Consider the following 25,906-nt stretch of genomic DNA (forward strand, 5'->3'; position numbering starts at 1 on the left):
ACTTTCTTCACACACGGCTTCCGCACCTGGTCACTCTTCATAAAGTTATGATGCTTGAGGGCTTTTCTGGGTTTAATCTGCTCCAGAGATTTCAAACTCGTCCTCGGAATGAAAAATTCATGAATATCTGAGCTGTAGACCCGCCGCCACAAGTCCATGTCGCTTACACAGTCGCCCGCACGAAGCGTGAATGGGCCCACTGGGAGAAAATTCTCGTCTCTTCTTCGTACCCCTCGAGGTCTTTCTGATACAACGTTGCGGTGTAGTCTTCCGGTGAGGCTGACATCGTGCACGAGACTTCTTGGAGTTAAATTTGCGTCTTGATTGCACTCAATCACGCCTGCAAGCTACACCAACGCTCGCAAAACAAGACTGCGCAGCTGCACTTCCCGACCGCCTCTGACAAAAAAAAATGGCTGCCAACCCAGACTCTATAGCCTCGCCGCCGTTCATGCAAGCTCCCTATAGAGTGAAGCTTATGAAGGGTCTTTATTTTAATACGTGACCATAAACAAAAATAAATAAAGTTGTGACAAATAAATAAAAGGGCCAAGGCCCGTTCGAAAATACAAGTGGTTTTTCCGAGTAGCTTCTCTCGCTGGCTGCCGGAGGTCTACTCCAGTCGCCTTCGTGACGCTCTCCCGCCTCCAATGCGATCACGTGACCCGGCCGTGCTTCCCAGACACCAGCCACCGAGGTCGAAGGTCGAAGGCAGCCACGCGCTTTATTTCCCACGGGTACCACAGAACACCTATATACTACAATTTAGAGAAGGGAAACTGCAGTGTACCTTTGACAGTGCAACGAAAGTAAGGGCAGTGGTGGCGTGAACTTATCCGACCTAGAGATGGCGCTGCTAAGACTCAAGGGAGCGTACGATAGCGTGATTCACTCCATCCTCCACACTAGGTGTGGAGGATGCATAGAGTCACTAAGCTCTTAAAGGATATCCACAAAAGTAACAAGGTAGTTATAAAATGGGAAAAACAGGTATCCGAGCCCACAGAGATAAAACGGGGGCTTAGGCAGGGGTGTCCTTTGTCACCCTTGTTACTCATGATGTACCTACAAGGATTAGAGGCCAAATTAGAGGGGAGTGGATTTGGCTTCAAGCTCTCTTTCGTCAAACAAGGAAAACTCATTGAACAGGCACTACCAGCATTGATGTACACAGATGATATAGTGCTAATGGCCGACAACAACGAATACTTCAAGAGATTGATAGACACCTGCGGTAATGAGGGAGATAAGTTAGATTGCAGATTCAGAAAAGAAAAATCAGCAGTCATGATTTTTAATGATAATGAAGGTAGTGAGCTTAAGATACAAGAGGTCACGCTAGAGATAACGAATAAATACAATTATCTGGGCATGTGGATGAGCAACGGGACCGAGTACCTAAGAGAACACGAAATATACATAACGACTAAAGAAAACAGGAATGCAGCGGTGATGAAAAATAGGGCTTTGTGGAATTACAATAGGTATGATGTGAGAGGAATTCGGAAAAGTGTCATGGTTCCTGGTCTGACTTTTGGCAATGCGGTCTTGTGCGTGAGATGACAGATTCAAGCAAGATTGGAAATTAGGAAATGAGGAATAGATAGGCTTTCTTTAGGAGCTCACAGCAATACGCCAAATCATGGAGTTCAAGGTGATATGGGACGGACGTAATTCGAGCGCCGAGAAGCTAGCAGCAAGATAAAATTGGAGAAGCGATTGAGAGAAATGGGGGAAGAGCGTTGGGCTAGAAAGGCTTTCAGCTACTTGTACATGAAGGTTTTCAGCTGCTTGCCCGCAGGTTTATGGGCGTTCATTCGCTGCTTTTGCAGGGTGGTATTCGCGCGCACGGCAGCCTAACATTACTATAAATGTTTCCGCTATGTGGCCACGTGATCGAGAGGCCTCAACTGGCAAAAAAAAGCAAGTAAGCGCACATTGTTTATTGACTATCGTGAATGTAGCAGTATACATGTAAACACGGAATGCTATCACTCACAGAGTTGAACAATATATGCAGAAAAAAAATCAGTAATAGTTATGTGTTCAATAAAATTGTCCACTGAAATTGTGCAACTTTGTATCTTGTCTCGTTCAGTCAGACAATGATATTTACACCCGACACCCCTTGCACAGTACTTGGTACCATGCTGCGCATTGTCTTTCTCACCACACATGTCCTCATAAAGTGCTGTTTCGGTACGATTAGCTTGAGCCCCAACATGATATTTGACAACACATTGGCGAGAGCCACATCTCACTGAATAAAAAGAATTGACCGCAAGCTGTTGTGCTAGCTATCCCTGCATATAACATTGTTTTCGATATTGTGTTTAATATCTGTGTTCTTGCCTGCGCGTCAGATCTTTTTATGACGAACTAAATCAACTTCCAGTGGCGCTAAGCATGTGCATCCTGTGAAAACACCACCTACAGGATCATGTTGAAAAGAAAACTTGGTTTACGTTTCAAAAGAGGTAAAAAGGTCTCAGTGACAGACACTTCCGTTGAGTAATAGTTGGCGAATAATGAAAACCTGAGTCACATTTTCAGCAAGTCAACATTCTTGTGAAAGTTGTCAAGGATGACAAGTTCAGAGATTGAGCTACCCTTGCCCTTGCTCGCCGACTGTTGATCAGCTGACACACGAGAATCAAGATGCCTGTTAGTGTTCCCAAAAGCACTCATTTGTAAGAAAGAAATTATTCACCAGTGAACAGCACTCACAATACACTGCACATAACACTGCACATACAATAGGGACATATGGAACACTAGTAACATTAGACAGCTGAGAATTGCTGGAAGCTACGGTAGCAATGTTGAAAAAATAGGCAGTGAGTAATCATTGCAGTCAAATCTGTGTAATGAAATTTTCTACGATGATTATTCATAAATTAAGGGCCATTTCCTAATCTTTCAATATTTGCATGTCAGACTGAAGAGTTAGATGCACAGCACAATCTGCTACTTCTCCGCTAAAGAACTTGTCATTTGCTTGTCTGGGAACACAGACAACAACCTTTGTAAATATTGTTGCTCCCACCTGTTGTGAGGTGCACATAGTAATTAAATTTTTGCATGCAAAATAACCACTGGCTTCTCCAATCTATGGGGCGTTGTGCCTAAATTATGGACCAATTGTGAGGAGTGAAACAAGTGTGAGAACACGGTGTTGAGACTTCCCAAATGGCTGCACAAATGTGCACGACAAAGAGTGGAGTGCCACGCCAACAAGCATCCACACCAACCAAAATGTTCAAGTGGACTAGATATTGCAATAGATTGAAGACTAACAGTTAGTGGTCTGTAAGTCAAAGTTCCCCTTGTTGGCCTCACTAGAATTTGCACAATTGTAGCTCATATGCTCAGACATCACAAAGCTTGTTCATGCTGGGTTCCAAAATTGCTTATTCACGAACTCAAACACCAAAGGATGTCAAGTGAATGAGCATTTTTGGACTGCTACCAATAGGACAGGGATGATTTGTTTTCGCACATTTTTGCACAGGTGACGACGCTTGATAGTGTACGCAATTGCAGAACCAACACAGTGGTGCCACCACTCCTTTTCACAAAAACCAAAAAAATTTCATCCAATTAGCTTACTCCAATTATAAAATGATGGCTACCATTTTCCAAGTCAAAAAGGGCATTTTTAGTATTTGATTTTGTGAAATGTAGGCCACAGTTACAGCTGACATATACTGTGAAAAACTCAGCAGAGTAAAAAGTACAATAAACGGTGATGACATCACAAATTCACATCCAGAATCATCCTCCTAATGACAACGCGCATCCTTGCACCAGAGTCAGAACGAATGGGAAGTCCAAATATTTTGGTTGGGAACACACATTGCACGCCCTACACATGGTACTGTCCTACACATGGTACTAATCACATGGTACTGTCCTGAGCCAGCACCATGTGATTAGCTTATGTTCTTTCGCTTGAAACAGTGGCTCGGGGTACGATTTGAAGACAGCGAGAAACGCGAGATCACTGTTCGCAACAGGGTAAATTACCAGGCGGCAATCTTTCATGCAAATTGACTAAATAAACTACTGCGACGGTACAAAAAGTACTAAAAAGTTAGCAGTGATTCTGTAGAAAAGTGAAGTAGGTTTTCACTAAACTAAGCCTAGGAATAAAAACTTTTGCTAATAGGTATTTACTTGTTTGGAACCAAATCGTGCTAACTTTTTGAATGACCCTCAAAGTGTTTATACTTTGCGTTGACAGATGAACAAATGAGTTTGTTTTTGTGCCAATGGCGCATAGTCATCAAAGACACTGCTCAAACGATGGAGGATGTCAGAAGCTGAATTCACATTTTCATTCTTCACTACTTCCTAACTGTCTGCTTCCCTCTTGACATGGGTATCATACAAAACTAGTCCTTTTGGCAACATATTTCACAACAATATCAAGGAAATAGCTGTTAGTACACATTCAAATCGTCAACATGTACAAACACTGGCCAACTCTGATTATACCTACTGAGTGCACTCAGACATTGTTCTGTTAAGAATAAACATATCTTTAAAAATTCCTTGGCATATGTCAGGCCTTTTACATAGAACAAATATTATTACTGTAAAAGCGCATAGCCCTATTTATTTTTATGAGGGAAATCTCTCGATAATTTGAACACCTTGGTGTGCACAACCGCTAATTCTCAATAATTTGAACACCTTGGTATCCACAACTGTTATTTTAAGCTGATGGGAGCCCCTTGTTTTCATTGCTGCTCGCAGAAGTCTATCCAGAGTGATCACAATATTTTGCGATGTCAAACCAAACTGAATTTACTAGAAGTGGAAAACAATTCAACAGCAACATTTCTCAGCAGATGAGATTTCAGTTGCTGTACTGGAGCCCTTGGGCAAGCTACGAATGACAGTCGAGGAGTTGCAGTGAAGAAAATGCAAGGGAATGCAAATTACTGATTACTTTTCATTTTGATTATGTTAACTCTGTCATGTACCTAAACAAACATGTTTTGAAGCACAAATATTATTCTCACTGGCTCACCTAACTTTGCTTCCCCTTCGTGCATTTGCCTCCTTTGGGAATCCCGTCAGTTACCATTAATGACCAGCGGTTATCCTGTCTACGGGCTACTTGTCCAACCATGTACATTTCTTATTTTTGGTTTGAGCTATGATATTATTAACCCCAGTTTGTTCCCTGACCCACTCTGCTCTCTTGTCTCTTAATATCATTTTCCTTTCTAGTGCTCGCCACGTCTTCCCCAATTTAATCTGAACCCAGTTTGTTAAAAAATAGTAGAGACATGATGCACGGTCTAATATACGGGGCAGACTATTAGTAAAATGTATTAGTTGCCCTTCAGACAAGTATGTTTTACTGGGTTGAGACGAAATACTGAAGTGTGAATGCTTGCAACAGCTGCTGGCCACCATGATCAGACTGTAATTCACGGTTGAGCTCCTTGTGACTGGTATTATACAGCGGAACTACTTTCCATAGTTTCCACTGCGAAGGCAAAACAAAAGTGCTCATAGAATACTGAAAGATTTCGGTCAATATAATAAAGCTGAAAACCCTACTGCTTCATCAAAGTCCATTGTAAATTCCACTGGAACAATGAATCCAAAGGGTAATTTATCAATTAGTTTAGCTATACCAGATGAAAACTGCTACAAGATTCACATTAGGATAGTGGCAGAAATTAGTATCCGGTATAGGATAATATTGGATGAAATCAAAATTTGTTTGCAAAAACGCATTAGCGTTTGCACACGCAAGCGTCACTTGGGGTCAAGTCAACTTCTGTGTCTTTCAAGATGATAGAGCTTTCGCAAATGGAGTCAAGGACACACCAATACTTACGGATATATGTTTTGAGTATTTTGGGTCGAGCATGAGTTGTAATGTAGTTGATCTATATGCGATGAGCCAAATGTACAAAAAAATGACGAAACAAGAGGACAGGACAGGTGTCCTCTTGTTCCCTCATTTCTTTGTGTCTTTGGCTCAGCGCAACCACATCACAATGCCATATCAACTAACTCAAATTGAAGCTTGGCTAAGTATTTACTTTTAGCTTTATTATAGTGCAGTTAAGCATGTATTATTATAAAGGTGACACGATTGCACTTCATTAGAAGAAAACATTATTTGGCGATAACAGGAACAGACACCCTAAAACGAAGAGATTGTGCACTGTGCGTTAATTACCAAGCATAGATTGGGCAAATGTCAAACAGTATATAGGTCTACTATGGTTGTTCACGTGTCTTTCATTCATTCTAAGTAACACTGATCTCCGTGATAGCCAGACACTGGGACTCATAGAATTTGATTATTTGGAGCATACGCACTTCGCCGTGTTTCAACTTATTTGCGGCATGAAGAAAATCTTAAATAAAAAAAAAACTGTTTTCCAGATTTCTCTCTGTCCTTTTTTTTGTTTCTCGGCTTTCTTACATCCCAGAAAAGCTCTGTTTTAGTCGTTTCGTATTAACGCTTTATCACACGCTGCTAAGTCGTCCGCGTGCATGCTCTAAGTGCTTGGTTCAGAGGAGAGATAAGCGGCTTTCATTAAGCAGCAGCCAGCGTCGCGCAGTAGTTAAGAAGCTTGCCCTCGCGAGCCTCCTTTTCACTCTGCCATGCGACTTTATACTCACTTCGGGCAGAGAGGGTTATGAGGACAGTTATGAGGCGCATACCTGTGGAGGTGACGGTAACGTGGTCGACGCCGCGGTCTTCGACGCAGATGCTGCGCATGAAGTCTCCCACCGTGCTGCCCAGCGGTCGCAGCGTGAAGCGGCACCGGTCTCGTCGAGAGGGAAGCGGCACCGTGATCTCGGGAAGGCCGTCCTTGTACACCACCGTTACCTCTGCGCATGTGGTATACTGGTCTCACAGCAAGGCACATAGGAATGTGAACACTCGGCTTCCAATAAGCATTGTACACATCCAAGAAAGATTATGACGATGGTGAAAACATTTACTGTAAAAAAGGGTTAGGTTGCACGACTCGTTTCATCATCATCACCACCACCACCATCATCAGCCTGACTGCAGGACAAACGCTTCTCCCATGTTCCACCAGTCAACTCGGTCATGTGCTTGCTACTGCCACTTTATACCCACAAACTTCCTAATCTCATCTGCCCACCTAACTTTCTGTCTCCCCCTCACCCACTTAGCTTTTCTGGGAATGCAGCCAGTTACCCTTGATGACCAACAGTTATCTTGCCTTCGCGCTATGTGCCCTGGCCATGACCATTCTTCTTGATTTAGACAATGATGTCCTTCACACCCATTTTGTTCACTGATAAACTCTGCTCTCTTCTGGTCCCTTAGGGTTACATTTACCCTTTTCCTTTCCATTGTTCCCTGCATCGCCCTCATTTTAGTGGAAACCACTTTGTAATCCTCAAGGTTTCTGCTCCATAGGTAAGTACCTGTAAAATGCGACTGTTAAATACCTTCCTCTTGAGGGATAGTGGTGTTGTAGGCCCGTGCGCTCAGATTTGGGTGAATGTTAAAGAACCCTAGGTGGTCGAAATTTGCGGAGCCCTCCACTACCGCGTCTCTCATAATCATATGGTGGTTTTGGGACGTTAAACCCCACATATCAATCAATCAATCAATCAATCAAATCGGCTCCGCGGTTATTACCTGCCCTAAGTAGACATAGTCTTTTACAAATTCAAGTGCACTACTGCCTATCTCGAAGCACTGTTCTCTTTCGAGGTTGATGTATAATACTTTCGTTTTCTGCAGAATAATTTTAAGACCTACCTTTCTACTCTCCTTGTCTAACCCCGTAATCATGAGTTGCAATTAGTACCCTGAGTTACTCAGCACTGCAATGTCATCCGCAAAGCGCAGGTTACTAAGGTACTCTCCATTAACTCTTATCCCTAACTCTTCCCATTCTAGGCATCTGAAAACCTCCTGTAAGCACGTGGTAAATAGCATTGTGGAGAAAGCATTCCCCTGCCTTACACCATTCTTGATTGGTATTCTGTTCTTTTCTTTATGAGTCACTATGGTGGCAGTTGATCCTCTGCAGACTTTTTACAGGATGTTTAAATATGTTTCGTTGACGCCCTGATTCTGCCGTGCAGCACAAAATATTCCACGAATGAAAAAAATATGAACGTAATATCACTGTCTGCGTGACTGCGAATATCTCTAATGAATCAAATGCTTTCTCATAATCTATCAATGCTATGTATAGTGGTTGGGTGTATTTTGAGCATTTCCCTACCACCTGATTGAGAGTATGAATGTGGTAGATTGTTGAGTAGCTTGTAAAGAAACCTCCTCGATTCTTTGGTTGATTGAATTCTAAAGTTGTCTTATTTCTGTTACCCATTACCTTTGTAAATGGCTTGTATACGAGAGAGAGCAAACTAATCGGCCAGTAATTCTTTAATTCATTGTCATCCCCTTTCTTATGAATTAAGATGATGTTAGCATTATTCGAAGATTCTGGTACCCTCCCCGTCAGGAGACACTTTGTGAACAGGGTGGCCAGTTTTTTTAACACATCTGTCCTCCCTCTTTCAGCAGATATGATGTTACCTGACCCTCACTAGCAGCTCTGACTCTTTGCATTCCCTCCAAGGCTTTCCTAACTTCTTCTGTCATTACTGGTGGGATGTCATCTGGCCTACTGCTAGTTCTTACATTATGGTCGTGGTTGTCCGGCTGCTGTGCAGATCTCTGTAAAACTTCTCTGCCATTTTAACTATATCCTATTCATAATGGTAGTTACTTTTCCTTCATTTTCTGGCTAAACGATCGAGCAAAAGGACTCGTTTAGCTCGATCTAAATGAAAAGCGGCTGCATACATCTCCACATTTGTTGCTATTAAAAGAATCACCATTCCGAGGTATATATTTTCAATGATGTCCCATCAGTGAAGAAGGCAGTGGGGTGCATATTGCCACCAGTCTCAATCTGGAGGAAAAAGATCATCGCGTGCTTTTTCTCTGCTCGAGAGCCAGCCACGACTGATGCATCGTCCTGGAGCTAGCTACCCGGTGGTTTAATAAATCCCCCAGTACTTGTGACTCATTGAGACAATATGTAGATGTCCTAACGACTGCAGGTCTTCATGTTATCAAGTCTTATAGGTTGTCTGTAGTGACACTGCACGTGTCTATATGTATAAACCCAAAACAAGCATAACGCACTCACCCCCACTGATGGGACTGGGAAGGCTCGAACTGTGGATACTGCACGCCTGTAGACAAAGCCAAGGCTGTAGCCTCCATTCCTGCAAGAAGCGACACGCGAGGCATTACACAGGGTGGAGGACGCCTGGGTGAATGTTATAATACTGCTGATCCATATAGTACGGAAAAGTTAAATGAACACAATCGCACGACAAACTGCATTTCCCATAAACCGCGCTTTGTGACTATATATATATATATATATATATATATATATATATATATATATATATATATATATATATATATATATATATATATTGTGTTAAAACACGGAAAAACGAGCCCTTATGTATACACTTCTGTCCCTTATATATATATATATATATATGGAAAGAAGTGTATACTTAAAGGCTCGGTTTTGCGTGTTTTGACACAATATTGATGGCATATAACAGACAATAGACAAAAAAAAAAAGGGCGAAAATATAACTTGCCGTGAGGAAGAACCGAACCTGCAACCTTCGAATAATGCGATCGATGCTCTACCACTCAGCTAACACGGCGGCCATTCCCCCAGCCACTTTATTGGGTATATATATATGTGAATTTAAACGTGGGAGGTGTCATTCAGCGCGACCAGTGGCCATGGCGGCGAGTGTGACACACTCTTTATGAGCCTGTTTGGCGTCACATAGCACGTGAACTCATTACAAGCTGGCAGCTGACCAATAGCCTCTCGTATACGACCTAAAGAATGTGCGCGCGTGCGTGCGTGCGTGCGCGCGTGCGCGCGTGTGCGTGTGTGCGCGTGTGTGTGTGTGCGTGTGTGTGTGTGTGTGTGTGTGTGTGTGTGTGCGTGCGTGTGTGTGTGTGTGTGTGTGTGTGTGTGTGTGTGTGTGTGTGTGTGTGTGTGTGTGTGTGTGTGTGTGTGTGTGTGTGTGTGCGTGCGTGTGTGTGTGTGTGTGTGTGTGTGTGTGTGTGTTCGTGTGTAGACGTGTACATAAGTTGCTCCGTTCAGCACTACAACCCAACAGAAACAATATACAGGCATACAGCCACTCAAAAGGCGTTGTGAATCAAACCGGCCGATATAAACAAAGGACAAAAAACAAACAAAAGACTACCTGAGAAACCAGTGCGATTGCTATTCATTAATGTGCAACTTAAGAAGGCGAACAGAAGACGGTTCACGTAATTTAGAAGAGGAGGTGAACAGCCTGTCAGCCCAAATAACACAGATTCTAATGAATCGGATACGGAGTAAATCTGCTCGATTGGGAAAGACAGGAATTTCGCGACAATACAAATAGAGGTGAACGAACTTGCGGGAGAATCGCTGGCACAAGGCAAGAGCTTGTACATTGCAGTTAACGCAGCCAGAATGAAGATATTATTAGCTCCAATCTAAGAAAACATCAAACCTTTTTTTTAACGTTGTGTGGGATATACGCCCTCGCACAAATTACTATATTTCCTTTTTTTGCGAGCACTAGTATATCTCATACCCACGACCATAGATGATTTGAATTCACTACGAAATAAAGAAAGAAAGAAAGAAGGAAAAAAAAGAAGGAAGAAGAAAAGAAAGAAACAAAAAAGGAAAGAGAGAAATGAAGGAAGAAAAGAAAGAAAGAAAGAAAAAGAAAGAAAGAAAGAAAGAGAGAGAGAGAGAGAGAAAGAAAGAAAGAAAGAAAGAAAGAAAGAAAGAAAGAAAGAAAGAAAGAAAGAAAGAAAGTGCACGGATTGTAAGCACAGGGATCAACCTTGGCACCGCTCCAGAGAACCTGTACCTTTATGGCCACCCGCACCAATAAGGACGGAGCCGGAAATTCGCGCTTCCACCGACAGTCTACATCCTTCCAGCGCAGAGGCGAGCAGACGTCGCAGGAGAAGATAAGTATAGGTATATGCGTCACTGAATTTCGTTCCACGACGCAGCTATAACCTTGCGCCTCTTGCGTGCAGGCGTTCCCCCCCTCGTCTACATCTTCGCTCGCTCTAAAATACCGAACAAGGCTCGCGTCTGATCCCGAATGAGGCGAGCGCAGGATCCCTGCGCAGCGTAGAAGCCGCAGGGGGGGGCTTCAAGTCGCTATCGAGTCGAACCGCGGAACCCACCGTTCGTATCATCACCCCTGTATCCCAAGACAGGGAAGCAGGCGGGATGCATGGCACAGCTAGCGCGGACAGCCACCGTGCCTTCTTCCCGTTCTGAACCTCCCCCGCACGTGCCGATGGAGTCACTCCAACTGTTACCGAAGCGGGCAAAAAAGTACACAGCGACCACGTAATCGCAGGTATACAACGAACGGCACATGAGCAAACTGCGAAAGAGAGAAACATGCACACGGAGAATGGCTCGCTGCGCCGAAGGCAGACCATTACGATACCGCAGATAGAACCAAACTAACTATGCCTTTGCGAGATGGCGTCCACATTTGGAGACGCAGCTCACTTTTCCCATTTCTGTGCGCTGTTGACCAAGAATTAAGACACCACAAACACCGAGCTCATGTTAAATTAAGCATTGTTATAGCATAAAGCTCCTTTATGTCAATTCTGGTTGAAATAATTTGCTACACGCGATCGCTTTGGTGAAGAGACCAAGTACCGTGTTCAACAAGGCGTTGGGCGAGGGGCGATTTGGTAGAAATCCCAAAATGTTTGTTTCTTTTACCTCTTTAGGAATGCTCTAGGCCAGCAGATAACAATCACACGTAATTTGAGCGGGTCGTTGAATTCGGTTTCGAAGAAACATAGCATTTGTAGTTACATGCCATTGGTGTAAAGTACACTATAATCTATTCTAACACTTCTACTTACTGTACATTTGGTCTTCAGTGCCTTAGTAATAATACTTATTGTTGGCGTTTAACGTCCCGAAACCATGACACCATTATGAGAGACGTCTTAGAAGAGGGCTCAGGAAATTTCGACCACCCAGGGTTCATTAACGCATGCCCCTAAGTCTAAGTACGCGGGCCTACAGCATGTTCGCCTCCATCAAAAATGCAGCCGCCGCCAGGATTCGATCCCCTGACCTGCGGGTTACCAGCTGAACACATTAGCCACTAGACCACCATGGGTCGAGGTCTTCGGAACCTTCGCACTAAATTATGTAAATTTCACGCATTCGTAGAAAGGGTTACGTTGGCAACATGGCTCCTATAACTAGAGAGGCTTCTAGCCTCTGTACTATAACGAGGCGGAACTTGAAGAATGTTGCGCATGCAGAATGTTATCTATTGGCGGCACGGTGTGCATCTCACTCGCGGTGAAAAGTGCCGTATGCTTTTCCTTCATAGATGACATGGCGAATTTCAGCAATGTAGCTTCTAGAGAAGACCGAAACGGGGCGAACAGAATTGAACGGAGAGTATATTGTGGGACAATGTGAGCGCCGCATACAATGGGCTTGGCGTAAGACAAAGAATGGCGTACGTGAGTGACATCACCGCAGGAACTACAACACACTCTTGTTTGTTCAAACTGTGGTTCAAAAACATTCGTGCTCATAACAGCATCGGCACTTTCCCCTGTCGGGTTTGAAATACGGCCGCTGCACCCGCCAGCGTCGCACAGGTTATGAAAATGTATAAATCGCACTGACTAAATCACTATGCGAACTACTAAACATGTAGACAACATTAAATACTTGTGAATTAAACTTTACAGTGCAAGCTTCACTGGAAAAAAAAACCTATTCGTGCCGATCGCAAAAAAAAAGCATTCCTTTCAAGCCATTAAACTTTGCTACGTGCACGACAATACTTCAGTTTGACTGCTAAAATATTTCAACTTTATTTTATTCTCACTCCAGGTACCGCTTCCAAAATGCCAAACATGCGCAACTTAACAGCAAATTTCGGCGTCTACAAATATGGGTTTTTCACATGACTACTTTTTTTCCTTTTTGTCTCATTTCTCCAGTAAAACAATCCCAGTGCTCTTTCAGCAATTACGCAAGCTGTCAGTTACTGCTCTACGGTACTGTACGATCTTCTACGCCGGGGAAAAAAATAACAAGGACCAATGCACCTCTGCCTCATTGCATCTTCATTTTGCCTCCGCTAAACACACGACAAGCAACGGCGGCGATATCAACCGCCCTGCGTATACTCTAATGTCAGAGGTCGGTTTAGTTTTCCGCTGCTAATATTGTACCTTGAAGCCTACAACAAAACTGACATAGTGTATAAGCGCTATACTTGACGTCTAATCAAACATTGTCAGACCTTTATTGTGAGGTTTAACAGCGGTGTCTCGCAATTTTCGTACTTTATTGAATAAGCTATCTTTTTGTGCAGAAATATTTTGCTAACTTACGGAATTCAGACATATGTTTCAATATTGATATTCGATGTTTCATGTTTCACTTCCTATTTACCCCCCCCCCCCCCATTATGTAATACCCCGTTAGGGGCCTTTAAGAAATAAATAAATAAACAAGTATTAATGAACGGTTTTTATCACTAGCACATTTTAGTACAGAATTACCAATCCTTGTCGTACTGGTGCACTTCGCAAGCCCATTAAGGCTATACTGGCCGGAACGTTTGAATATGAATTTTTGAAATCCCTATATAAAGTTATCTTTGATTTGACTGACTGATATTGTTACGTCGAGAGTACAGACCGAACGTCATTACCTCTGCAAAGGCAATCTGTGTCAAGGCCCACGAGCGAGCCCGCCTGACGCCATCTCAACGACATCACCTAACCCGAAGCGCCGGTGTGTCTTACGCACCGCACGCCGAGCTCCCTCAACCCACGGGCCCGCTAGCAGCCCGATGACGCAAGCGGCGCAATCCAGTCTGGCGAGTTTTACGCAATGCGTGGCAACATCACTCCTCCTTTGGTGCAACCCAGCGCAACGGCTCCAGATTACAGGATCATGACGAAACCCAGCAGCGGGTCCCCATTGGAGGATTCTGACGCGACCAGGCGGCAGTTCTCATCGGACGTTGATGACGTAAAGGATCACCTGTGACTTATAAAGAACCACGTGGCGCTTCGCCAAGCAGCCGACGTATGCGTCAGAAAGAAGACATCTCGGCTCTTCGAGTCCCAAAGCTGTCGGCCCCAGTGCCGAATATGTAACGCCTCTATTTCTATGCTGTATATAAATTTTGCCTAAACTCACCGTCGTCTTGTCCGCTCGTCTATCAGCTCTGTGCAGAAACAATCGCGAGCTAAGAAATAGAGGCTAACAAACGGCTGGTGACCTTGGCGGACCGTGACCTCGGCGCATTACGCACCAGTATAGGCTGCGGTGCGAGTCGTAACAGTGGTGGCAGCGGTGGGATCGGCCGGCGTCAGCGCCATCAATGCGGTGAGTGCCTGATGTTTTCCCGTCAGCTCACCAGACTACTCTAGCACAGGTTATAGTAGTTTAGAGAAGGGCTGTGTGAAGCAATAGTGGGTAAGCTTTGATCGTTTCAAGCCAAGTAGGAGCGCTTTGAAACAAAAGTTAATGAGGAGGGTGTAAACACGGCAGTGTTAAAAATTGCTTGCGCGCCTGGCTAGTCAACTTATAGTGGGTGCAGCAAGTATCAGATTCTTAACAGGGGCAAACAGCAAGAGGCTAGTGTGAACGATGGAGAACCTTAAAGTGAAGGAACTCATCGATATTTGTGAGGAACTTGGCCTTACTTTGGGCCGTGCGAGACGAAACAAGCGATCCTTGAGATCATGAAGGATGCAGGAGTTACGGCTGAGGAAGTCGATCAGGCCTGGGCGGATATCAAAGCACACTGCGAGGAGGCTGAAAGGCAAGAAGTTCGCGAACGCGAAGAAGCTGAAAGGCGAGAACGCCCTGAGGAGGCCGAGAGACAGGAGCACCTCGAGTTGAAACGAATAGAATTGGCTATCGTATACAGTGTTCGCTGGCGCCTAGCGTATACCTTCTGCGACAGTTCAGGCCAGCGGTCGTAGAATTCTGGACCAACTGCCACCCTTCGTAGTCGGTGAGGACATGGTGAAGTATCTCGTCAAGTTCGAACACGTCTGAGAGCGAAATGTCTTGGAGCGGTCTCTTTGGGCACAGAACCTGTTAGCTCTTCCCGGCGAAGTGTCCGACGTGATAACGTGCTTGTCGAGGGAAGTGTTTGAGAGCAATGACGAGGTTAAAGAAATGCTCTTGAGACGTTGTAAGTTGTCACCCGAGGATTTGCGGCAAAGATTCCGGTACGCAAAAAAAAAAAAAACGCAATGAGTCACACGTTGACTTCGCGTTTCGTCCTAAAGCCGATTTAATTTAATGGCTCAAGGGCGAAGGTGTTTATGACGGTCACGATAAAGTGGTATAATGCATTGCATCGGAGCAATTCTACCGCTGCATCGAGGAGGATGTCAAGCTTTGGCTGCAGGACAAACTTGGCGAAGTGCAGCTTAACAAGGCAGCAGAGTTAGCTGAGGAGCATTGTACTCACCGAAAGTTACATAGCAGGGCAGTGCGCGTTGAAAAGGATGAAAGGAAAGAGGGCTTTTCAACACGTTAAAAAACCCCAGGTGGTCGAAATTTCCGGAGCCCTCTACTACGGCGTCTCTCATAATCATTTGATGGTTTTGGGACGTTAAACCCCACATATCAATCAAGGGGGATTTTCAAAGAAACCTGATCAACGGAAATCCGCTCCGCACGGTAATTTCAGGAAGGACCCGTCTCTTACGGAGGACACTGTAGGGGAAGGGCAAACAAAAGCGGAGAAATCGAGTGAGGTTCCTAAAGAACGCACTGGTACCACACGGGCGTTTGAATCATGGAAACCGCTAATCTGCCACAACTGCAAAAAGGAAGGGCACATTGCGGTAAACTGTAAACAAAACAACCCGCAACAACCCGAGAATCCCCCGCAACAACCCGAGAACTTTCGCAACAACCCGAGAATCGGAAAAGAACATCCGGTTGTCAGAGCCGTACCTCCAGGACATTAGTGTGAATGGAAAAATGTGCCGAGCACTTCGAGACTCAGCGGCAACCATGGACGTTGTCCATCCTTCGTTTGTGTCTCCGGACGACTTTACAGGTGAATGCGCGTCGATCAGGCAAGTCGCCGAAGAGCAGAGTGCTTGCTTACCAATCGCTACGGTTGTCATTGAAGGCCCACTCGGTAAGCTTCGCACCGAAGCGGCTGTGTCTGCCGCGCTTCCTGATGATTTTCCTGACCTTTTTTTCTAATAACTCTGAGCAGCTTCTCAAAGAGCAGGGTAAATCGTTCTTCTCCAACTGAGCGTACATTGCCCTCACGCGATCGCAAGCGCTAAAGCTTTCGCAAGAACTTATCTTGTTCTGTGTAGTGAAATACCACCGGCTAAAGAGGATGATCTGCGTGACCTTGGCGGCGAGGCGATGGTGCCTCGGATAGGAAATTCTTCCGATGAGTCACTCGAGCCGCCCGTCGCGGAAGCCATCTCTGTCGGCGGAGGAGACGACATGACGCCATTGAATGAGAGCGAGAGGGGTGCTACGCTCTCGACTGTAGCGGAAAGTTGGAGTGAGCTGTCGAGGTGAGATCGAGAAACGCTCATTCGAGAGCAGCGTGAGGACCTGTCAATTAAAGCGCTAATGGAAAGCGTAAAGTTGGGAACAAAGAAAAGGAATGTTTCTTTTTTTTTTTGAGAAGGCACGGCTCCTGTATCGCAGCTACACAAATGTGCAGGGTCGCAAGTATTAGCAGCTCTTGGTGCCACAAAAGTATCGCCGCTAACTATTGGAACTGGCGCATGAAAACGCGTGGGCAGGACATCTCGGCATGAAGAAGACCAAAGCTAAAGTTTCCCTTGAGTGTTATTGGCCGGATTGCTGGAAAGAGATCGAAGACTTTGTACGCTCATGCGACACTTGTCAGTGAGCGGGGAAATCCATGGACAAGTGGAAGACAACATTGAAGCTTGTGCCAATTATCACAGAACCTTTTCAGCGTCTAGTAATTGATATCGTCGGGCCATTTCAAGAGTCAAGGTAAGGTTGTCGGTATATCCTGACGGCCCTTTGTGCAGCCACAAAATTTCCAGAAGCGATACCACTTAAGAAGCTCAACTCCCCTAATGTCATGGATGCACTGCTATCTATATTGGCACGCGTCGGATTTCCTTCTGATATCTAACGCGACAACGTTAGTGTCTTCACCAGCTGTCTTACCTCTACCTTTTTGGATAAATGCGGAATAAAAGTAGTGCACAGCTCGATCCATCACGCGCCATCTAATCCGGTAGAGCGCATGCATTGCGTTTTGAAACGGATACTGTACGGATACTGAGAGCTTTTTGCTACGAGCACAAATGCGACTGGGAAGCATGTATTCCTGCCGCTATGTTCGCTTTGAGATCAGCTCCTCATGAGAGCACTGGTTTTATCCCTGCAGAGCTTGTGTATATATGGCAAGAGTTTGAGAACACCATTGCGAATGCTACGCGCGTCCTGGGAGGGATTCAATGAGGATTCTAATGTAGTTGCGTATGTTCTAGGCCTCTTTCAGAGGCTTGGAAAAACGAAAGATCTTGTGGAAAGTCACATGAAGGCTGCACAAGAGTTGTCGAAGGAGTACTACGACAAATCGGCGAAGAAACGCGTCTTTAAAGTGGGTAGTCAGGTAATGCTGATTCGGATGTTCAAAAGGAACAAGCTTGACGTTCATTGGGAAGGACCTGCAAAAGTAATATCGAAGCGTTCTGATACCAACTATGAAGTGAAATTAGGAAGGCGGCCAAACAAAATTTACCACAGTAGCTTGATGAAACCATACGTTCAACGTCAAGCAGTCGCAAATCTGCTTTTGAATGCTTCAGAGGAAGAAGGAACAGAAATTTTGACTTCTAGTGATGTAATCGAAAGGGGATCCGATGTAATCTTGGAGCAGTTGAAACTGGAACCTAGGTTAAGTGAAGTCCAGACGGAGGACTTGAGGAGGATTGTTTCCGAGTTTAAAGACGTGTTTTCGGACCGTCCTGGAAACACGACGGTGATTGAACACGATATCGAGCTAACTTGTGAGCGGCCAATCCGTAGCAAGCCGTATCGATGTTCCCCAGTGCAAAAGCAGATCATGAAAGAGGAGATCGATAAAATGCTGGAGATAAGAGTCATAGTACTGGGCGAGAGTGACTATACATCCCCTCTAATATTGGTTCAAGTGCCAGGAAAAGATCCGAGGCCATGCATCGATTATCGGCGTCTGAACGCTATAACTCGAGACCAAACTCACCCGATACCAAATCTAGAGGAGAGGGTAGAAACTGTGTCGCAGTCTAGTTATATTTCCACGTTGGAGCTCGTGCGAGGGTATTGGCAAGTCCCCCTTACAGAGCGCGCTAGCCGCTGTGCCGCGTTCGTTTCTCCATATGGAACGTATCGTCCACTTAAGCTGAGCTTTGGATTGAAAAATGTGCCCTTTTGTTTTTCAGGCTTAATGAACAGCGTTCGTAATGGCCTCTCTGAGTTCGCTCTGCCGTATCTTGACGATGTCACCATCTTCTCAAACAGCTGGGAAGAACATGTCGAGCATTTACGAGTCGTGCTGAACAGGTTGAAAGAAGCTGGTCTTACCGTGTAACCTACTAAATGTCACCTAGGGTGCGGCGAGGTGTGTTACCTGGGACACGTTGTGGGGCGTGGCCCGGCGTAGACCTTCATAAATTGATTGATATGTGGGGTTTAACATCCCAAAACCACCATATGATTATGAGAGACGCCGTAGTGGAGGGCTCCGTAAATTTTGAGCACCTGGGGTTCTTTAACGTCCACCCAAATCTGAGAACACGGGCCTACAACACTTCCGCCTCCATCGGAAATGCAGCCGCCACCACCGGCGTTCAATCCCGCGACCTGCGGGTCAGCAGCCGAGTACTTTAGTCACTAGACCACCGCGGCGGGGCAGGCCTTCATAAATTAAGGTAGCTGCCGTCGTGAACTTCCCGCGATCAACCACAAAATCTGAGATAAGGGCATTCTTGGACCTAGCTGGATACTATCAGCATTACGTGCAAAACTACTCTAGCGTTGCCAGTCCTCTAACTGACGCACTTCGAAAGTCCGAGCCGGTTAAAGTGGTATGGGACTCAAAAAAAAAAAAACGCGTTTTGCAAGCTGAAACAGGCCCTAAACGAAAAGCCTGCTCTCGTGGCACCCGATTTCTCTGAGAGATTTGTCATTCAATGCGACGCGAATGATCGCAGCATGGGAGCTATATTGTGCCAAGAAGACAGTGCTGGTAACGAAAGGCGAGTTTTGTATTTAAGTCGAAAACTGAGCTGCAGGGAAGAGGCATACAGTACCTCTGAAAAGGAATGCGCTTGCCTCTTGTGGGCCATTTAAAAGCTGGCCTGTTATGTCTCCGGTTCAGGTTTGTGGTCGAAACGGACCAGTGTCATCTAAGCTAATTAAATAACATGTCGCCTAAAAGTGGTCCGTTACTGAGGTGGAGTAGATACTCCAACAGCCCAACTTAGACGTTCGCTACAAGAAGGGAAAGCTAAACGCCAACACAGACGCATTGAGCCATGCGTTTTAGTTAGTACCTTCTCCACGTTTGGGTCTTTCATTGGCGAAACGGGGCAAAAACTTTGTCCTCATCACGGTCTTGGCTGAGCTCTTTCGTCCAGAGTGATCTGAAGGTACCAACTTTATGTTATATTCTACGTCATTACTTTGTTGTACGTGTAAAAATTTGAGTTCTCATTTCAAGAGTCCTGTGTCCCACATGTGCCTCTTGATGTAGAGGGAACGAAATTTCGATAGACACGTCGCTAGGCATATGTTGTAGTATATATTGTCTGGTGTTCTGTCGGGTAAGCGAGGTTACTTGCTTGTGTCGTGTGTTGTCTGTTGTCGAAGCGTTCTTGACAAGTTGCAGAACCATGGACAAGTACTGAGACCGAAAATCCTCAGAAGAGACGAGCGAAGCTAGTCGACAAGTTTTGGCGACAAGCCAGTGGAGCTGGGATCTGCCCTCAAGAATGGGATGTGTTCACGAAACTGAGCCTGGAGTCGCATCCTTCCCCTGGCCCTGGAAACGAACCTGGAGGCACCTGGCGAATGAGCGCGCCCGACATCCGGGCCACGAGGAAGCAGCTCATCTGTACGGCGCATTGTCTGGCGGCGGGGGTACTGTTACGCCTAGGAGTCTACACCGAACGTCATTGCCTCTGCAAAGGCACTCTGTGTCAAGGCCAGCGAGCGAGTCCGCCTGACGCCACCAACTAAACGACGTCATGCAGCCCGGCACCGCCGGTCTGTCTTACGCAACGCACGGCGAGCTCCCTCCACTCGCGGGCCCGCTAGCAGCCCGATGATGCAAGCGGCGCCATTCAGTCAGGCGAGTCTTACACAATGCGTGGCAACATCACTCGTCCTTGGGTGCAACCCAGCCCAGCGGCTCCGGATCATGAAGCAACCCAGCGACGGGTCCCCATTGGAGGATTCTCATGCGACCCGGCGGCAGTTCCGATTGGACGTTGATGACATAAAAAATCACCTGGGGCCTATAAACAACCACGCGGCGCTTCGCCAAGAAGCCGACGTATGCGTCAGAGAGAAGACATCTGGGCTCTTAGAGTCCCTAAGCTGTCGTCCCTAGTGCCAAATATGTAACACCTCTATATATGCTGTATATAAATCTTGCCTTAACTCTATGTTGTTTCTTCCGCTCGTCTATCAGCTCTGTGCAGAAGCAGTCGCGAGCTGAGAAACGCACGCTACCAAATGGCTGGTGACGTTGGCGGCCCGTGACCTCGGCGCACTACGTAAGAGTGTCGGCGGTGGTGCGTGTCGTAACATTGGTCATTTGCCCGTTTATTTCAATGCTATTATTGTTATTATCAGAGGCGTCTGCTTCGCACGCTGATGCCTTGCCTTGTAGGTACGTCTCGCAGAACCTACGCACGCTACTACTTCAGACGCACACTGCTCGGAAGACAGCTAGCTACAGCGCGACACGACGTAGACGCGTCACCTACAGCAGCACTCCCTGCCACGCGTCCAACAGCTCCGATATGAGGGTCGCCTCCAGATGAGCGGGTCATCTTTTCTTACAACACACACTGAAGACAAACCGAGCTGTTTATCGGCGAATATTACGCTGACTTTCATGGACGACTGGTGACACGTTGTCCAGTGAAGTGCGCCACCATCTCAGCGTCCTCTTACTGTGCACTGAAGCTGGCCGTGTGTCTGCCTCTTCTCTTCCTACTAATTGCTTCTTCGTTGTGTAAGACTCGTTTGTTGCCACCCGCATCTCACCCACATAGCAGCTTCGAATATTCGGGCACCGTATGCAGCTCTAACGAACGTATAAATATCGCAAGTAAGCAGTGTGGTATGCGTTTCTGGTCGAATGCTTCAGGCAGTGTGATGGCCTTTTGCGGCTCCTCAAACACACCACTGCGGCTTCTGTTCAGCCGCAGTTCTTAATAACCTGGCTATGTGAAGTCTTGAGAGAGAGAGAAAGAGAACTGGTTTGTGTGTGAGCGCGCGCGCGTGTGTGCGTGTGTGTGTGTGTGTGCGAAAGAGAGAGCGTGAGTGAGGGAGCGTGTGTGTGTGCGCGCGCACGTGTGTGTGTTTGTTTGTGTGTGCACGCCAAATCTCCACCGATACTTTCGCCGTATCGCAGTGGAAGAAGAGACAACGATGAAAGCCGGTGGGAATGATATAAACCCAATGGAAGGTTTTACGACAGCACCGGCGATATAGCGCATACAGATATGCACAGAGGGGCACATCTGCACAGTCCACAATGACATTACGACACGTACACAATGACGTCCCCCCACACTCCGAGGACTGTTATAACCAGCGTTGAATCCATTACCAAAAAAGTAACTAAATACGTTACTCATAACTCCAACAAAAAAGGAACACGTTACCACCGTACGTTACCCTCAAAAAAGGTAACGCGCTATCATTACCATTACAAAAAAGTAACGGACGTTACCTCTGCCGTTACTACACAATCATAAACTTTAATAAATGCGTATTTGTTACAGGAACTAAGACAAAAATTTTCATATATCAAAGTTACGCTTCACATAAAACTTCTGACCTAAAAAGGAACTCAGAAAAAAATTTAATATCTCAAAGTTACGTTTCACATAAATTTTCTAACCTAAAAAGGAACTCATAAAAATTTAATATCTCAAATTTACGTTTCACATGAAACCTCTAACCTTGAAAAAGATTATATACAATATGCTCATTTAACGAGCATTGTTTGTACAACTTTGTACAAGATTGTATTTGTACAAAATTTCTCACCAGCTTGACGTATTACCCATCTCTCAACTGTACGTTGAGAGATGGGTAATACGTCAAAATATCTACGATGATTCTCGGGGTAGTTCTCTGCTGTTTGAATCCAGAATGGGAGTATTGTGGCCCAAGACATACCGAGACAAATACGAAGGCACAGACACGTTATATAGTCCGTGTGGAGAGGAGGAGGAAATGGCCGAACATTTGATAATGTTCTGCAATGGGTTCCACCCTATAGTCTAAGATAATGGCGCGGAATTTTCGAAATCATTGGGGTTTAGGTACAGTGAAGGCAAAATAGACTTTAAACGGGTAGAGATAACCAGGAGGAGGCTAACTGATTGGTGGCTACAATCAAGGCGCGAGTGAAATTCAATCTTTCAACACATAGTGTTAGTACTTAACTTTATTGCTAGGTGGCGGGCACAGCCGGATCCATCCATCCATCCATCCATCCATCCATCCATCCATCCATCCATCCATCCATCCATCCATCCATCCATCCATCCATCCATCCATCCATCCATCCATCCATCCATCCATCCATCCATCCATCCATCCATCCATCCATCCATCCATCCATCCATCCATCCATCCATCCATCCATCCATCCATCCATCCATCCATCCATCCATCCATCCATCCATCCATCCATCCATCCATCCATCCATCCATCCATCCATCCATCCATCCATCCATCCATCCATCCATCCATCCATCCATCCATCCATCCATCCATCCATCCATCCATCCATCCATCCATCCATCCATCCATCCATCCATCCATCCATCCATCCATCCATCCATCCATCCATCCATCCATCCATCCATCCATCCATCCATCCATCCATCCATCCATCCATCCATCCATCCATCCATCCATCCATCCATCCATCCATCCATCCATCCATCCATCCATCCATCCATCCATCCATCCATCCATCCATCCATCCATCCATCCATCCATCCATCCATCCATCCATCCATCCATCCATCCATCCATCCATCCATCCATCCATCCATCCATCCATCCATCCATCCATCCATCCATCCATCCATCCATCCATCCATCCATCCATCCATCCATCCATCCATCCATCCATCCATCCATCCATCCATCCATCCATCCATCCATCCATCCATCCATCCATCCATCCATCCATCCATCCATCCATCCATCCATCCATCCATCCATCCATCCATCCATCCATCCATCCATCCATCCATCCATCCATCCATCCATCCATCCATCCATCCATCCATCCATCCATCCATCCATCCATCCATCCATCCATCCATCCATCCATCCATCCATCCATCCATCCATCCATCCATCCATCCATCCATCCATCCATCCATCCATCCATCCATCCATCCATCCATCCATCCATCCATCCATCCATCCATCCATCCATCCATCCATCCATCCATCCATCCATCCATCCATCCATCCATCCATCCATCCATCCATCCATCCATCCATCCATCCATCCATCCATCCATCCATCCATCCATCCATCCATCCATCCATCCATCCATCCATCCATCCATCCATCCATCCATCCATCCATCCATCCATCCATCCATCCATCCATCCATCCATCCATCCATCCATCCATCCATCCATCCATCCATCCATCCATCCATCCATCCATCCATCCATCCATCCATCCATCCATCCATCCATCCATCCATCCATCCATCCATCCATCCATCCATCCATCCATCCATCCATCCATCCATCCATCCATCCATCCGTCCGTCCGTCCGTCCGTCCGTCCGTCCGTCCGTCCGTCCGTCCGTCCGTCCGTCCGTCGGCTTAGGAAAATGAAGGACAGTAGATGGGCAGGGAAAGCGTTCAGGTATTTGTATAGAAAGAGCGTGGGCACAAAGTGGAAAAAAGAACTCGTAGGCTCACCAGTAATTATACGCCTGGCAGTGTGGGCGACACGGCAACAAAAAGCATTAAGCGAAAAGTTGGAGAGGCCGAGACGATTTACTGGATGACAGCGACAGAAAAGAAGCCGGCTCTCAGTAACTGCCGAAAGGGCAAGAACGAAAAAAGGCGGGAGAGGTTTTATGATGATTCAAGGGGAAGCGCTTCACTGTTCAAGGCGAAATCAGGCTGTCTTAGAATGCGTAGTCATAAAGCGAGATTGAATGAAGAAGAACAACAATGTAAATGCTGTGGGTGAGCTGAGGAAACGATGGAATAAGTTATGATTAAATTTGGGGATATCCACCCAGGTATACGTGTGGGTAAAAGCCTATCCACGATGCTTTGAGTTTTAGGGACAAACATGGAAAGCTGAACACGTCCGCGATAGAACCAAGTAAGAGATGGTTAGATGTTGGTGGCAGAAAAGTACAGATAAAAGACAGAAACAGTGGAAAGTTGAGGTTTTCTGCACGAAGAGGCAGAGAGATGGAACATAAATTTACATTTTTTTGTTGTAATAAGATCGATTTAATCGAAGTAGATAAGGCATTACGCCAACATAAAACGAAAGTTTTTTTTTTTTTGCGAGCCTGGTGGCACACATGTCACCGCCCCATTATAAAGGGGATTATCATAGCACTCATCCATCCATCCATGGTCGATTACATGTTAGCGACAATGGCGTAGCCAGGGGCTCGCACACCAGGTCCTTGCAGCCCCCCCCCCCCGCCTTATGACATTTTTTTTTCAGCATGGCATAGTTATTTGCCTGGCCCCTACTTCAAATCAAATCAAATCAAAATGAGTTTATTAAGTTGTGTATGCAAAATACTCGTACATAATAGTTGGACCAATAGCCTACATGGATAGTAGCTGGTTAATTACAAAGAATACATAGAAGTTAGCAACGCACATTATTGGTTATGAAAATGATTGACTTTGCAAGTTTCAACGATGTACAATCTACGTATGAAAGATGATTACAATTCACTAGACAGGAAAAAACGTTCGCAAGAAAGGCTGGAGTTACGCATAGTTATTATTTCTAGAGGCAAAATGTTCTAGGTTTGAGCTCCGAAGAATTCTAACAATCGTCCGCCATAACCATTGCTGCAGGGAGCAAGATTTCAATTTAAATGACTTGTTTGCCCGGTGTTTCCACGCGGGAAGTTGAATATGGTGTTGGATAGTGGAAAGTTTGTGTACATTATTTTGTGAACTAGGCAAGCTACCTTATAATTTTTAGCGCCGCAAATAGGAGAATATGAAGATCATTGAATAGGATGCGACTCCAGTGTGACGAACGGGGGAGAATGTTATTATTCTTAAAGCACGTTTTTCTAACTACTGCATAGGTTTTATATAGTTTTTGTATGTAAGGCCCCAAGCCGCACAGCAATAGCCGAGGTGTGAATGAAACCGGCAAAAGTATATGCAACGAAGTAAAGGACGAGCAAAAAATTGGCGGAAACGGACCAATAAATACCAGCTAAAAGCTAGTTTTCTACACACACTATTGATCTGGTTTCTCCAGTGAACGTAGCGGTCAAAAAGG

At 45.5% G+C, this 25,906-nt stretch overlaps 1 protein-coding gene across 1 annotated transcript in view; it reads right to left on the reverse strand.

The window, feature by feature from the left end:
- The window catches only part of MCU (mitochondrial calcium uniporter), a 298,312-nt gene that overhangs the window by 24,837 nt on the left and 247,569 nt on the right, over positions 1-25,906 (reverse strand). Inside the window, exons 3-4 of the mRNA XM_037413340.2 lie at positions 9,186-9,264; positions 6,697-6,867 (exon numbers count right to left, since the gene is read on the reverse strand). Coding sequence (XP_037269237.1) covers positions 6,697-6,867; positions 9,186-9,264 — 250 coding nt within the window. The remainder of the gene's footprint in view (positions 1-6,696; positions 6,868-9,185; positions 9,265-25,906) is intronic.

The sequence above is a fragment of the Rhipicephalus microplus genome, chromosome X (assembly GCF_043290135.1).
Source record: "Rhipicephalus microplus isolate Deutch F79 chromosome X, USDA_Rmic, whole genome shotgun sequence".
NCBI lineage: Eukaryota > Metazoa > Arthropoda > Arachnida > Ixodida > Ixodidae > Rhipicephalus > Rhipicephalus microplus.